Source organism: Somniosus microcephalus, chromosome 15 (assembly GCF_052327205.1).
Source record: "Somniosus microcephalus isolate GS21.2 chromosome 15, FLI_Smic_1.0, whole genome shotgun sequence".
Taxonomy (NCBI): domain Eukaryota; kingdom Metazoa; phylum Chordata; class Chondrichthyes; order Squaliformes; family Somniosidae; genus Somniosus; species Somniosus microcephalus.
This window is the reverse complement of record NC_141001.1, coordinates 126,430,689-126,447,050: the sequence shown is the minus strand read 5'-3', so window position 1 is coordinate 126,447,050 and position 16,362 is coordinate 126,430,689. Positions and strand designations below refer to the sequence as shown.

The 16,362-nt window shown below is 56.2% G+C and overlaps 1 protein-coding gene across 1 annotated transcript in view; it reads left to right on the top strand.

Annotated features, from left to right (window-relative positions):
• Positions 1-16,362, top strand: part of LOC147107226 (uncharacterized) — a 364,341-nt gene that overhangs the window by 342,018 nt on the left and 5,961 nt on the right. Inside the window, exons 8-9 of the mRNA XM_086008443.1 lie at positions 3,328-3,446; positions 4,305-4,400. Of these exons, the coding sequence (XP_085864569.1) occupies positions 3,328-3,446; positions 4,305-4,400 (215 nt within the window). The remainder of the gene's footprint in view (positions 1-3,327; positions 3,447-4,304; positions 4,401-16,362) is intronic.

Genomic DNA, 16,362 nt, shown 5'->3' with positions numbered 1-16,362 from the left:
AGAAGAGCAGGGGAGTTCACCCTGGTGTCCTGGGGCCAATACTTACCCCTCAACCAACATCACTAAAACAGATTATATGGTCATTATCACATTGCTGGGCGCAAATTTGCTGCCGCATTTCCTACATTACAACAGTGGCTACACCTCAAAAAAAGTACTTAATTGGCTGTAAAGCGCTTTGGGACGTCCGGTGGATGAAATAGGCGCTATAGAAATGCGAGTCTTTCTCTCTTAATGTGGCTAGTCCAGTCAAGCTTCGAGTCAGTGGAGACCCCCAAGGGTCTCGGTGATGGGGGTCTCAGTGATGGGGGTCTCAGTGATGGGGGGGTCTCGGTGATGGGGGTCTCAGTGATGGGGGTCTCAGTGATGGGGGTCTCAGTGATGGGGGGCCTCGGTGATGGGGGTCTCGGTGATGGGGGGTCTCGGTGATGGGGGTCTCGGTGATGGGGGTCTCGGTGATGGGGGTCTCGGTGATGGGGGGTCTCAGTGATGGGGGTCTCGGTGATGGGGTCTCGGTGATGGGGTCTCGGTGATGGGGGTCTCGGTGATGGGGGTCTCGGTGATGGGGGGTCTCGGTGATGGGGGTCTCGGTGATGGGGGTCTCGGTGATGGGGGGTCTCGGTGATGGGGGTCTCGGTGATGGGGGTCTCGGTGATGGGGGTCTCGGTGATGGGGGTCTCGGTGATGGGGGGTCTCGGTGATGGGGGTCTCGGTGATGGGGTCTCGGTGATGGGGTCTCGGTGATGGGGGTCTCGGTGATGGGGGTCTCGGTGATGGGGTCTCGGTGATGGGGTCTCGGTGATGGGGGTCTCGGTGATGGGGGTCTCGGTGATGGGGTCTCGGTGGTGGGGGTCTCGGTGATGGGGGGTCTCGGTGATGGGGGTCTCGGTGATGGGGGTCTCGGTGATGGGGGTCTCGGTAATGGGGGTCTCGGTGATGGGGGTCTCGGTGATGGGGGGTCTCGGTGATGGGGGTCTCGGTGATGGGGTCTCGGTGATGGGGTCTCGGTGATGGGGGTCTCGGTGATGGGGTCTCGGTGATGGGGTCTCGGTGATGGGGGTCTCGGTGATGGGGGTCTCGGTGATGGGGTCTCCGTGATGGGGGTCTCGGTGATGGGGGGTCTCGGTGATGGGGGTCTCGGTGATGGGGGTCTCGGTGATGGGGGGTCTCGGTGATGGGGGTCTCAGTGATGGGGGTCTCGGTGATGGGGGGTCTCGGTGATGGGGGTCTCAGTGATGGGGGTCTCAATGATGGGGGCGTCTCAATGATGGGGGGTCTCTGCGACAGGGGCATTGATGGTCAAGGGGAGGTACCCGGTCTCTCTGTTGTTCAAGGTGATCAGCTGTCACCCAAACTGACCCAGGTAGATGCCAGTGTTGTAGCTGGACTGGAATAGCTTGGGTCAGGGAGTGACTAGTTCTGGAGCACAGGTCTTCAGCACTACAGCTGGGATGTTGTCGGGACCCATAGCCTTAACTGTGTCTGGTGCACTCAGCCACTTCTTAATGGAATGAACCGAATTGGCTGAAGACTGACACCTGTGTTGGTAGGGACCAATGTTCCCCCTAAGTTTCCTTTAGGTGCGTGGCCCCTTTAAGGGGCTGCACGGCCCATTCACAATTACGCACATGCACAAAATTTAACATTGGATAAACCGGTCCCGGACTGCACAGGACCGGTAGAGACCTGCGCAGCCGCACAGCTTAGAGGGAACGTTAGTGGGGGACCTCAGGAGGAGGCTGGGAAGGATCATCAACTCAGCACCTTTGGCTGAAGACACTTGCGAACATTTCAATCTTGTCTCTCGAACTCACTTGCTGGGCTCCACCGTGGTTGAGAATGGGAATGTTCATGGAGCCTCATCCTGTTAGTTGCCTGGTTGTCCACCACCATTCACGACTGGATGTGGCTTTGCTCTGATCCGCTGGTTGTGGGACTGCTTAGCTCTGTCTATAGCGTGCTGCTTCCACTCTTTAGCTGCAGGTAGCCCTGTGTAGTAGCTTCACCAGGTTCACACCTCGCTCTAAGTAATGCCTGGTGCTGCTCCTGGCATGCTCTTCTACACTCCTCATTGAACCAGTGTTGGTCTCCTGGCTTAGTGGTGACTGGGGAGTGAGGGATATGCCGGGCTAAGAGATTACAGATTGAGGTAGAAAACAATTCTGCTGCTGCCGCTGGCCCACAGCACCTCATGGATGCCCACTTTTGGGCTGCTGAATCATCCTACTGGATGGAAGATGTCCTCGTGATGGAGACGAGACTTTGTCTTCGCGAGGACTGTGCGGTGGTCACTTCTGCTAAAGCAGTCGTAGGCGGATGAGTCTGTGACAAGGAGGGTACTTCCTTGCGTTGGTTCTCTCACCACTTGTCACAAGCCTAGTCTGGCCCTTACGTCCTCCAGGATTCGGCCAGCTCGGTCAGTGGTGGTAATACCGAGCCACTCTTGGTGATGGATTTTGAGGTCCTGCACCCAGAGTACATTCTGTGCCCTCAATGGTTCCTCCAAGTGGTGTTCAACATCAGTTGAGAGGGTCTAACCTGCCTGTGGAACAGGGCACACCCAGGGATGGGATGCTGGAACCACCACTGTGTCAGGCTGTTGCCCATCACCAGGAGACAGTTGCTGTAGTTCCTGTACGCCATGATATTCAGCGCAGTTAAACCCGCTCGTTGAAAAACATGTGCTTTGCAGCAGGGTGGATGTGAGATCCTGGCTGATTTCCCCTTCCATAACCCATGGTGCTGAGGTCAATTGCAGTCACCTTGCTTGGGATTGGGCTTGGGCGTGATGCCTCCCATGGCCAATTAGCCCACCACTATCGGGTTTGCCCGTGAATAATGGCAGGTTGGTTGAGATATTGGGGGTAATAGCCATCCAGCTATACCCAGTGAGGGAGTGTCCTACTTCAAGAAGGAGATGACAGGAAAGGGGAAGGGAGACAAGGAGTGGAAAGGAGAAGAGGGGAAAGGAGAGGTGAAGATGGAAAGGCTTTGGAGGATAAAAAGAGGGAAGGGATGGAGAGAGGGAAGGGAAGAAGAGAGGGAAGGGCAGGAGCGAGGGAAGGGCAGGAGAGAGGGAAGGGCAGGAGAGAGGGAAGGGCAGGAGAGAGGGAAGGGAAGGGAAGAGAAAAAGAAGGTGCAGAGGGGAGTGTGGTGGGGGGGGGGAGGGGAGGGGAGGGGAGAAAATTGGGGGTAAGAAAATATTTGCCAGTTGTGATGTAATAAAAATGAAGCTGAAACCAAGGAAAATGTCCAGGAAAAACCCAGGAAGCTGACACCGTGACTGACCGAGCGATGTCCCGAGCTGACCCTGTGCCCTATTTTCAGGTGGTTATAAAGGGTACGGACTGAGTTTGATGGTGGAGATTTTTTGTGGCATCCTCGCAGGATCTCAATACAGTAAAAATATCCGCGCCTGGAAGGAGACCAGCACGATCGCTAATCTGGTAAGAACTCAACGCATCGAATACATCCTCACCGCGCTCCAATCAGGACACATCGCTCCATCTCTCGCTCAAACTCACTCATTCCCGGGACATCAACACTGTGAAACTCCTGCACCTCCCTCACTCTCCCCACCCTCCCTCACTCTCCCCTCCCTCCCTCACTCTCCCCCCCACTCTGCCCCTCCCTCACTCTCTCCCCTCCCTCACTCTCCCCCCCACTCTGCCCCTCCCTCACTCTCCCCTCCCTCACTCTGCCCCCCTCACTCTCTCCCCTCCCTCACCCCCTCCCTCACTCTGCGCCCCTCACTCTCCCCTCCCTCACTCCCCCCCTCACTCTCTCCCCTCCCTCACTCTCTCCCCTCCCTCACTCTCCCCCCCACTCTGCCCCTCCCTCACTCTCTCCCCTCCCTCACTCTCTCCCCTCCCTCACTCTCCCCCCTCACTCTCCCCCCCTCACTCTGCCCCCCTCACTCCCCCCTCACTCTCTCCCCTCCCTCACCCCCTCCCTCACTCTGCCCCCCTCACTCTCCCCTCCCTCACTCTGCCCCCTCACTCCCCCCTCGCTCTCTCCCCTCCCTCACCCCCTCCCCCACTCTGCCCCCCTCACTCTCCCCTCCCTCACTCTGCCCCCTCACTCCCCCCTCACTCTCTCCCCCTCACTCTCCCCTCCCTCACTCCCCCCCTCACTCTCTCCCCTCCCTCACTCTCCGCCCCTTCACTCTCCCCTCGAATACCTCTGCGATTCCCTTTTAATCTACATTTACAACTGAAGTAGAAAGTGGTCTTGCCGAGTTCGGTCAGGGATGGCCTGCACTGCGGTCACTAACTCCCGATCCCTGTGCTCTCCTTACCCTCCAGGGACAGTGTTTTTTTGCCATAAATCCAGATTGCTTCGCTCCGGGCTTCGAGGGGAGGATGTCGGACTTGCTTAACATGCACAGAACACTGGAACAGGTGAGTATAACTGATCAACTATCGATGAGTATAACTGATTAACTATCGGTGGAAATAACTAATTATTTATACTCAAGGGAATACAAGCCGTTTTGGCAACCTGTGCTCCTAATTTTACCCTTTAAATTTAAGCCCCGGTATCATACTGAACACAGTGCCCCGGATGGGGTCTGACCAAGGTTCTGTCCAACGGAAGCATCATCACTTTCTCCCCTTTGTAGTCCAGCCCCATTGAGATCCTCTGCACACAAAGGGCAGTAGAAATCTGGAACTCTCCCCCAAAGAGCTGTGCGCGCTGGGGTCAATTGTTACTTTCAAGTCCAAGATCGATAGATTTTTGTTGGTAAGGGTATCGAGGGATATGGAGTGGAGGCGGGTAAATGGAGTTGAGGCACAGATCAGCCATGATATGATTGAATGACGGAACAGGCTGGAGGGGCGGAATGGCCTCCTCCTGTTCCTTATGTTTCTATGAGATAAAGGTCAACATTCTCTTAACCATTTTGATTATTTTTTGTACCTGTGCACTAGCTTTTCTGTACATTGACGCCTCAATCTCTTTCCCCCACCATAGTTTCTAGTCTCGCCATTTAGAAAATATTCCAATTTGTCTCTCTCAAGACCAAAGTGGATGACCTCACACTTCCCCACTTGGAACTCCATCTGCCACTTACTTAATCTGTCAATGTCCCTTTGTAACTTCCTTCTCCCATCTGCACAACTTACTGCGAGGAGTCGGCAGCAGCAGCGGGAGGCCGAGGACAGCGCGGACCTGCGAGGAGGCACCAACACAGCGGGAGGCCGAGGACAGCGCAGCAGGAGGCCGAGGACAGCGCGGACCTGCGAGGAGGCACCAACACAGCGGGAGGCCGAGGACAGCGCGGACCTGCGAGGACCGAGGATAGCGCGGACCAGCGAGGAGTCAGTAGCAGCAGCAGGAGGAGGAGGCCGAGGACAGCGCGGACCTACGAGGAGTCAGTAGCAGCGGAGGAGGCCGAGGACAGCGCAGACCTGCGAGGAGTCAGTAGCAGCGGAGGAGGAGGCCGAGGACAGCGCGGACCTACGAGGAGTCAGTAGCAGCGGAGGAGGCCGAGGATAGCGCAGACCTGCGAGGAGTCAGTAGCAGCGGAGGAGGCCGAGGACAGCGCGGACCTATGAGGAGTCAGTAGCAGCAGAGGAGGCCGAGGACAGCGCAGACCTGCGAGGAGTCAGTAGCAGCGGAGGAGGCCGAGGACAGCACGGACCTACGAGGAGTCAGCAGCAGCGGAGGAGGCCGAGGACAGCGCGGACCTACGAGGAGTCAGTAGCAGCGGAGGAGGAGGCCGAGGACAGTGCAGACCTGCGAGGAGTCAGTAGCAGGGGAGGAGGCCGAGGATAGCGCGGACCTGCGAGGAGTCAGTAGCAGCAGAGGAGGCCGAGGACAGCGCGGACCTGCGAGGAGTCAGTAGCAGCGGAGGAGGCCGAGGATAGCGCGGACCTGCGAGGAGTCAGTAGCAGCGGAGGAGGCCGAGGATAGCGCGGACCTGCGAGGAGTCAGTAGTAGCGGAGGAGGCCGAGGATAGCGCAGACCTGCGAGGAGTCAGTAGCAGCGGAGGAGGAGGCCGAGGATAGCGCGGACCTGCGAGGAGTCAGTAGCAGCGGAGGAGGCCGAGGATAGCGCGGACCTGCGAGGAGTCAGTCGCAGCGGAGGAGGCCGAGGACAGCGCGGACCTGCGAGGAGTCAGTAGCAGCGGAGGAGGAGGCCGAGGACAGCGCGGACCTGCAAAGAGTCAGCAGCAGCGGAGGAGGAGGCCGAGGACAGCGCGGACCTGCGAGGAGTTGGTAGCAACGGAGGAGGAGGCCGAGGACAGCGCGGACCTGCGAGGAGTCGGCAGCAGCGGAGGAGGAGGCCGAGATAGCACGGACCTGCGAGGAGTCAGTAGCAGCGGAGGAGGCCGAGGATAGCACGGACCTGCGAGGAGTCAGTAGCAGCAGAGGAGGCCGAGGACAGCGCGGACCTACGAGGAGTCAGCAGCAGCGGAGGAGGAGGCCGAGGACAGCGCGGACCTACGAGGAGTCAGTAGCAGCGGAGGAGGCCGAGGATAGCACGGACCTGCGAGGAGTCAGTAGCAGCAGAGGAGGCCGAGGACAGCGCGGACCTACGAGGAGTCAGCAGCAGCGGAGGAGGAGGCCGAGGACAGCGCGGACCTACGAGGAGTCAGTAGCAGCGGATGAGGAGGCCGAGGACAGCGCAGACCTGCGAGGAGTCAGTAGCAGCGGAGGAGGCCAAGGACAGCGCCGACCTACGAGGAGTCAGTAGCAGCGGAGGAGGCCGAGGATAGCGCGGACCTGCGAGGAGTCAGTAGCAGCGGAGGAGACCGAGGACAGCGCGGACCTGCGAGGAGTCAGTAGCAGCGGAGGAGGAGGCCGAGGACAGCGCGGACCTACGAGGAGTCAGCAGCAGCGGAGGAGGAGGCCGAGGACAGCGCGGACCTACGAGGAGTCAGCAGCAGCGGAGGAGGAGGCCGAGGACAGCGCGGACCTACGAGGAGTCAGCAGCAGCGGAGGAGGAGGCTGAGGACAGCGCGGACCTACGAGGAGTCAGCAGCAGCGGAGGAGGAGGCCGAGGACAGCGCGGACCTACGAGGAGTCAGTAGCAGCAGAGGAGGCCGAGGATAGCACGGACCTGCGAGGAGTCAGTAGCAGCGGAGGAGGAGGCCGAGGACAGCGCGGACCTGCGAGGAGTCAGTAGCAGCGGAGGAGGCCGAGGACAGCGCGGACCTGCGAGGAGTCAGCAGCAGCGGAGGAGGCCGAGGATAGCGCGGACCTGCGAGGAGTCAGTAGCAGCGGGAGGCCGAGGACAGCGCGGACCTGCGAGGAGTCAGTAGCAGCAGAGGAGGCCGAGGACAGCACGGACCTGAGAGGAGTCAGTCGCAGCGGAGGAGGAGGCCGAGGACAGCGCGGACCTGCGAGGAGTCAGTAGCAGCGGAGGAGGAGGCCGAGGACAGCGCGGACCTGAGAGGAGTCAGTAGCAGCGGAGGAGGAGGCCGAGGACAGCGCGGACCTGCGAGGAGTCAGTAGCAGCGGAGGAGGCCGAGGACAGCACGGACCTGAGAGGAGTCAGTAGCAGCGGAGGAGGAGGCCGAGGACAGCGCGGACCTGCGAGGAGTCAGTAGCAGTGGAGGAGGCCGGGGACAGCGCGGACCTGCGAGGAGTCAGTAGCAGTGGAGGAGGCCGAGGACAGCACGGACCTGCGAGGAGTCAGTAGCAGCAGCGGAGGAGGCCGAGGACAGCGCGGACCTGCGAGGAGCCAGTAGCAGCAGAGGAGGAGGCCGAGGACAGCGCGGACCTGCGAGGAGTCAGTAGCAGCGGAGGAGGAGGCCGAGGACAGCGCGGACCTGCGAGGAGTCAGTAGCAGCGGAGGAGGAGGCAGAGGACAGCGCGGACCTGCGAGGAGTCAGTAGCAGCGGAGGAGGCTGAGGATAGCGCAGACCTGCGAGGAGTCAGTAGCAGCGGAGGAGGAGGCCGAGGACAGCGCGGACCTGCGAGGAGTCAGTAGCAGCGGAGGAGGCCGAGGACAGCGCGGACCTACGAGGAGTGAGTAGCAGCGGAGGTTGGAGGCCGAGGACAGCGCGGACCTGCGAGGAGTCAGTAGCAGTGGAGGAGGCCGAGGACAGCGTGGACCAGCGAGGAATCAGTAGCAGCAGCAGGAGGCCGAGGACAGCGCGGACCTGCGAGGAGTCAGTAGCAGCGGAGGAGGCCGAGGACAGCGCGGACCTGCGAGGAGTCAGTAGTAGCGGAGGAGGCCAAGGACAGCGCGGACCTGCGAGGAGTGAGTAGCAGCAGCAGGAGGAGGAGGCCGAGGACAGCGCGGACCAGCGACGAGTCAGTAGCAGCAGCAGGAGGAGGAGGCCGAGGACAGCGCGGACCTGCGAGGAGTCAGTAGCAGCGGAGGAGGCCGAGGACAGCGCGGACCTGCGAGGAGTCAGTAGCAGCGGAGGAGGCCGAGGACAGCGCGGACCTGCGAGGAGTGAGTAGCAGCGGAGGTTGGAGGCCGAGGACAGCGCGGACCTGCGAGGAGTCAGTAGCAGCGGAGGAGGCCGAGGACAGCGCGGACCAGCGAGGAGTCAGTAGCAGCAGCAGGAGGAGGAGGCCGAGGACAGCGCGGACCTGCGAGGAGTCAGTAGCAGCGGAGGAGGAGGCGATACAAATCTGGCAAATTCCAAAAGAACAGCAAAATCAAGGAGTGGCGTCACAGGACTGCAGGTAGGTGATTGGTGGGTGAGTATTAGTGTTTTATTCTCTCTAAATTAACTAGATAAACTAATTAATATAGCTATAAATAATTGTGTGAATAAAGACTTTAACTAAGAGAGCGAGAGAAGCGGCTGGAGATAAAGGTCGGCCCGACTTTTAAGACTCTTAGGGGGAGAAATTTGGTTGGTTAGCGCCTCCTGTTAGTGCCTGCCGGGGGCACTAACGGGGCGCTAATGAAGTAGCGCTGGGGCGAGGTGAAGTCAGTGCCGCTCGCTAAATCCAGTCGCCCCTTAGCACCACCGCTAACAGTTAGCACCTGGGGCTTTAGCGCCAAGCAGATTGTGACGTCAGTGAGCGTGCAACGATCTGCCAAATTAATTATCGCCCCTGCCTTAGCGCCTCGCCCCGACAATGACAGGTAGAGGAGGCGTGAAGCAGGCGGATGGCGGCTCCAGGGGCGATATTTAAAGGGATCAGTCACAGCTGTCAGGTTAGTGTTGTTTCACTGCTTCCTTGTCAGTTTGCGATTGTGCAAGAGTTTAATTCAGTCATTTAAAGGCTCTTTAGTATCAGGAGTATTGTGGCTACTAAAAATTTGTGACATTTCTTCTGACAAAATTTCAAAGTGCTACACATTGTTACATTAATGAGGGCTGTACTGGCAGTCGAACTCACCCTCCAGGATCTACGGCGGAGGGAGCAGAGGCAGTGAGAAAGATTGCAAGATGTGGCCAGCGGGAGGAGGAGGGCCATCAGGGCTCCCAACAGGAGGCCTTACGCTCCGAGGGTATTCTCCTACCTCCAATTAAGCGAGGAGCAGTGTATTAGAAGGCTCTGCTTCAGCAAGGAGGTGGTCACCGAACCCTGCCACCTCCTGCAACCAGACCTCGAGTGTCAGATCAGGTCGACCATGGCTCTCTCAGTGGCAGTCAACATAAGAACATAAGAAATAGGAGCAGGAGTCGGCCATTCGGCCCCTCGAGCCTGCTCCGCCATTCAATGAGACCATGGCTGATCTTCTACCTCATCTCCACTTTCCTGCACTATCACCATATCCCTTGATTCCCTTAATAATCAAAAATCTATCGATCTCTGTCTTGAATATACTCAATGACTGAGCCTCCACAGCCCTCTGGGGTAGAGAATTCCAAAGATTCACCACCCTCTGAGTGAAGAAATTTCTCCTCATCTCAGTCCTAAATGGCCGACCCCTTATTCAGAGACTGTGACCCCTGGTTCTAGACTCCCCAGCCAGGGGAAACATTCTCCCTGCATCTACCCTGTCAAGCCCTGTAAGAATTTTGTATGTTTCAATGCACCTGATATTGCTTAGCGCTTTGAATCCAATGCCACTGAATTAGGTCATTCGCGCTTGATTTAGCGCTCCCATCCTTTCTTTGAGCGGTGACACTGAATTTTGCGTGCAGCGAGATTCATTAGCGCCTGGCGCTAAATCGCAAACTTTTCCAAAGTTAGTGCCCATTCCTGGACTATCATGAATTTCTCCCCCTTAGTCTTAAGGTTATTTCTGTAAGTTAGTTAATAGTCAAATAAATATAAGCATTTTTTTTTCGTTTATTGGATGTGGGTGTTGCTGGCAAGGCCAGCCTTTATTGCCCATCCCTAATTGCCCTTGAGAAGGTGGTGGTGAGACCCCTTCTTGAACCGCTGCAGTCCGTGTGGTGAAGGTGCTCCCACAGTGCTGTTAGGGAGGGAGTTCCAGGATTTTGACCCAGCGACGATGAAGGATCGGCGATATATTTCCAAGTCAGGATGGTGTGTGACTTGGAGGGGCACTTGGAGGTGGTGGTGTTCCAATGCGCCTGCTGCCCTTGTCCTTCTCGGTGGTAGAGGTTGCGGGTTTGGGAGGTGCTGCCGAAGAAGCCTTGGCGAGTTGCTGCAGTGCATCTTGTAGATGGTACACACTGCAGCCACGGTACGCCGGTGGTGGAGGGAGTGAATGTTTAAGGTGGTGGATGGGGTGCCAATCAAGCGGGCTGCTTTGTCCTGGATGGTGTCGAGCTTCTTGAGTGTTGTTGGAGCTGCTCTCATCCAGGCAAGTGGAGAGTATTCCATCACACTCCTGACTTGTGCCTTGTAGATGGTGGAAAGGCTTTGGGGAGTCAGGAGGTGAGAGACTCGCCGTAGAATACCTAGGCCTAGAAATTCGGTTTTGGCGCAGCGAGGGCTTTAGCGCCGGAAGTTAGTGCCGGCGCTAAGTCCCCCTGCGCGCGCCAAAAATTCAGTAGCGCCGCGCCCAAACGGCTGCCGGCGCTACTGAGGGGTCTCAGCGCCTCAAAACTGGCGCCACGCGCCGCATTGCGGCGCTATTCCGGCGCTGCGGTGCGGCAGGCTCGGGAAGTGCAGGCCTCCTCCTTCCGTTAAGGAGGAGCTGCCTGCACCCGGCCGCGGCCCGCGATAATCTTTTTAAAAATGAGCCCGGCACCTCGGACAAGTGCCGGGCTTGCTTCTGTTCCGGGGGGGGGGGGGGGGGAAGTCCGGGGAGGGAGCTGCGGCCAGGCGGCCGGCGGGAAAGCGGCCGGCCGCCGCGGGGCCTTTAATGCGCCGGCGCAAAGTTCTGTAAGGCACCTCTGCCAGAACGTTGCTTGCGGCTGCCACGGGCGAGGCGGCCGCAACTCAATTTCCGAGTTCGGGCGGGTTACCATGGCAACCGGGACGCTGCGCACACCGATGACGTCATCGGTGCCGGCGCAGCGCTACCGGCCTAACGCCGATTTAGGGCCCCTGTCAATTTCTAAACTGGCCATAACTTCGGCGCTAGGCCCTCTAGCGCCTCAAAAGCGGCGCTAAGGCCAGTGAATTTCTAGGCCCTAGCCTCTGACCTGCTCTTATGGCCACAGTATTTATGTGGCTGGTCCAGTTCAGTTTCTGGTCAATGGTGACCCCCAGGATGTTGATGGTGGGGGATTTGGCGATGGTAATGCTGTTGAATGTCAAGGGGAGGGGGTTAGACTCTTGCTTGTTGGAAATAGTCATTGCCTGGCACTTCTGTGGCGCAAATATTACCTGCCACTTGTCAGCCCAAGCCTGAACGTCGTCCAGGTCTTGTTACATGCAGGCATGGACTGCTTCATTTTCTGAGGAGTTGTGAATGGCGCTGAACACTGTGCAATCATCAGCGAATATCCCCACTTCTGACCTTATGATGGAGGGAAGGTCATTGATGAAGCAGCTGAAGATGGTTGGGCCTAGGACACTGCCCTGAGGAACTCCTACAGCGATGTCCTGGGGCTGTGATGATTGACCTTCAACCACCACAACCATCTTCCTTTGTGCTAGGTATGACTCCAGCCAGTGGAGAGTTTTCCCCCCCGATTCCCATTGACTTCAGTTTTACTGGGGCTCCTTGATGCCACACTCGGTCAAATGCTGCCTTGATGTCAAGTGCAGTCACTCTCACCTCACGTCTGGAATTCAGCTCCTTTGTCCCTGTTTAGACCAAGGCTGTAATGAGGTCAGGAGCCGAGTGGTCTTGGCGGAACCCAAACTGGGCATCAGTGAGCAGGTTATTGGTGAGTAAGTGCCGCTTGATAGCACTGTCGATGACACCTTCCATCACTTTGCTGATGATTGAGAGTAGACTGATGGGGCAGTAATTGGGCAGATTGGATTTGTCCTGCTTTTTGTGGACAGGACACACCTGGGCAATTTTCCACATTGTCGGATAGATGCCAGTGTTGTAGCTGTACTGGAACAGCTTGGTTAGAGGCGCGGCTAGTTCTGGAGCACAAGTCTTCAGCACGATAGCCGGGATGTTGTCGGGGCTCATAGCCTTTGCTGTATCCAGTGCGCTCAGCCGTTTCTTGATATCACGTGGAGTGAATCGAATTGGCTGAAGACTGTCTTCTGTGATGGTGGGGACCTCAGGAGGAGGCCGATATGGATCATCCACTCGGCACTTCTGGCTGAAGATGGTTGCAAATGCTTCAGTCTTGTCTTTTGTACTCGCATGCTGGGCTCCACCATCATTGAAGATGGGGATATTCATGGAGCCTCCTCCTCCCGTTAGTTGTTTAATGGTCCACCACCATTCACGACTGGATGTGGCAGGACTGCAGAGCTTTGATCTGATCCGTTGATTGTGGGATCGCTTAGCCCTGTCTGTAGCATGCTGCTTCCGCTTTTTAGCATGCATGTAGTCCTGTGTTGCAGCTTCCCCAGGTTGGCATCTCATTTTTAGCTTTGCCTGGTGCTGCTCCTGGCATGCTCTCCTACACCCCTTATTGAATCAGGGTTGGTCCCCTGGCTTGATGGTAATGGTAGAGTGAGGGGTATGTCGGGCCATGAGGTTACAGATTGTGGAATACAATTCTGCTGCTGCTGATGGCCCACAGCGCCTCATGGATGCCAAGTTTTGAGCTGCTAGATCTGTTCTGAATCTATCCCATTTAGCACGGTGGTAGTGCCACACAACATGATGGAGGGTGTCCTCAGTGTGAAGACGGGACTTCGTCTCAGCAATGACTGTGCGGTGGTCACTGCTGCCAATACTGTCATGGACAGATGCATCTGCGACAGGTATATTGGTGAGGACGAGGTCAAGTACGATTTTCCCTCGTGTTGGTTCTCTCACCACCTGTCGCAGGCCCAGACTGGCAGCTGTGTCCTTCAGGACTCGGCCAGCTCGGTCAGTAGTGGTGCTACCGAGCCACTCTTGGTGATGGACATTGAAGTCCCCCACCCAGAGTACATTCTGTGCCCTTGCCTCAGTGCTTCTTCCAAGTGGTGTTCAACATGGAGGAGTACTGATTCATCAGCTGAGGGAGGGCGGTAGGTGGCAATCAGCAGGAGGTTTCCTTGCCCGTGCTTGACCTGAAGCCATGAGACTTCATGGGGTCCAGAGTCAATGTTGAGGACTCCCAGGGCCACTCCTTCCTGACTGTATACCACTGTGCCACCACCCCTGGTGGGTCTGTCCTGCCGCTGGGACAGGACATACCCAGGGATGGTGATAGAGGAGTTTGGGACATGTGGGAACTCCAGGACGCTTCCCATGTCCTGGACAACCACGTGTGCAGGAGGTGTCGTCAGCTGGAGGATCTCGAGCTCCAGGTTTCGGAGCTTGAGCAGCAGCTGGTGTCACTACGGTGCATCTGTGAGGCTGAGAGCTTCGTGGATAGCATGTTTCTGGCGGTGGTTACCCTGCAGCTTAAGAGTGTGCAGGCAGAGAGGGAATGGGTGACCGCCAGACAGAAGAGGAGGACCAGGCAGGTAGTGCAGGAGTCCCCTGAGTGCATCTCACTCTACAATCAGTATTCACTGGTGAGGGCGATGGTTCCTCTGAGGAGTGCAGCCAGAGCCAAGTCCACGGCACCACAGGTGGCTCAGCTGTACCGGGGGCGGGGGGGGCGGGGGTGGGAGGAGGAATGTCAGGAAGCCATTAGTGTTAGGGGATTCGATAGTTAGGGGAACAGACAGGCGTTTCTACACCTGTAGACGTGATTCCAGGATGGTATGTTGCCTCCCTGGTGCCAGGGTCATGGATGTCACTGAGCGGCTGCAGGACATTCTAAGGCGGGGGGGGGGAGGTGAACAGCCAGAGGTCGTGCTCCATATCGGTGCCAATGACATAGGTAGAAAGAGGGATGAGGTCCTGCAGGCAGATTTTAGGGAGCTAAGAATTAGATTAAAAAGCAGGACCTCAAAGGTATCTCTGGATTACTCCCGGTGCCACGTGCGAGTGAGTATAGAAATAGGAGGATAGAGCAGATGAATGCGTGGCTGGAGAGATGGTGCAAGAGGGAGGGCTTCAGATTCCGGGGCCATTGGGACCGGTTCTGGGGGGGGTGGGACCTGTCCAGGCCAGACGGGTTGCACCTCAACAGAGCCGGGACCAATGTCCTCGCGGGGGGGTTTGCTTGTGCTGTTGGAGAGGATTTAAACTAATTTGGCAGAGGGATGAGCACCAGGATGTAGCATTGGAAAGGGGAAACAAAGTGCACAAAGGATTGGGAGAGACAGATAGCACTAGAGTAAGAAATAGTACGGTATTAGGTGGGGTCAGACTAAGAGAGAATACAAGAAGGTCTAAGAGAGGTTTACAGGGCGTGTGTGTAAACGCACGAAGCGTGGTAAATAAGGTTGGTGAGCTGCAGGTGCAAATAGCCACATGGGAATATGATGTCATGGCGATAACGGAGACCTGGCTCAAAAAAGGGCAGGATTGGGTTTTAAATATTCCTGGATATAAGGTGTTCAGGAAAGATAGGGAAGGAAAGATAGGAGGTGGTGTGGCAGTATTGGTTAAGGAGAATGTTACAGTGCTGGAGAGAGAGGATGTCCTGGAGGGGTCAAGGACAGAATCTATTTGGTCAGAGTTAAGAAATAATAGAGGTGCCATTACACTACTAGGTGTATTCTGTAGACCGCCAACTAGTGGGAAAAATATAGAGGAGCAAATTTACAGGGAAATTACAGAGAGGTGCAAGAACTATAGAGTAGTGCTAACGGGGGACTTCAACTATCCTAATATAGACTGGGATAGTAACAGTGTAAAGGGCAGAGAGGGGGAAGAATTTCTGAAGTGTGTTCAGGAGAACTTTCTTGATCAGTACGTTTCCGGCCCGACACGGGAGGAGGCATTGCTGGATCTGGTTCTGGGGAATGAGGTAGGTCAAGTGGAGCAAGTGTTAGTAGGGGAACATTTAGGGAACAGTGATCATAGTATCATAAGGTTTAGGTTACTTCTGCGATTTCCTCTGCGATTTCCTTGAGAAGAAATTCCTCCTCATCTCTGTCCTAAATGGCTTACCCCTTATCCTTAGACTGTGACCCCTGGTTCTGGACTCCCCGACCATCCTGCATCTAGTCTGTCTAGTCCTGTTAAAATTTTATAAGTTTCAATGAGATCCCCTCTGCGATTTCCACCTTCACTTCCTCAGCATCCGAGGATACATCCCATCTGGTCAACTCAATTAATTAGACTTGACCTGCCTGTCATAAATCTGTGCTGATCCACGCTGACTCTCTCACTCACTGTGTCCCCAATGATAGGTTTCAGCATTTTAATTTCCATTGAACCAATCTGTGTAGAACTCCTGTGTATGCTAGTCACTAACGGATTTACAATCAACTAGGAAATAACAAAGGAGTGTTTACGCTAAAACATTGGACCCGTGCTGTGGGATGAAGCTAGATCTAGCAGTGTAATATTCTTGTTAAAGTTTGGGTCTCGGAGTTGTGTTAGTGACTGACAGACAGCAGCTGGTGTCTGCTGATGGCTTTTACTGACTGATCTCATCTTCTGCCCTAACCTGAGGTTCGCTGGTGTTGTGAGTATGGGCTTCAGGTGATTACGTCTCAGTTTAAGTCAAATTTTTTTAAATATTTGTTCCTGGAATGTGTGCGTCGCTGGCAAGGCCGGTATTTATTACCCATCCCTAGTTGCCCTCGAGAAGGTGGTGGTGAGCCGCCTTCTTGAACCGCTGCAGTCCGTGTGGTGAAGGTACTCCCACAGTGCCGTTAGGGAGGGAGTTCCAGGATTTTGACCCAGCGACGATGAAGGATCGGTGATATATTTCCAAGTCAGGATGGTGTGTGACTTGGAGGGGAACATAGGAACATAGAAACAGGATGAGGCCATTTAGCCCCTCGAGCCTGTTCTGCCATTCAATGAGACCATGGCTGATCATCAACCTAACTCCAAGAGTGTTCCAAACTTCTACCACCCTTTGTGTGTAGAAGTGTTTCCTAATTTCACTCCTGA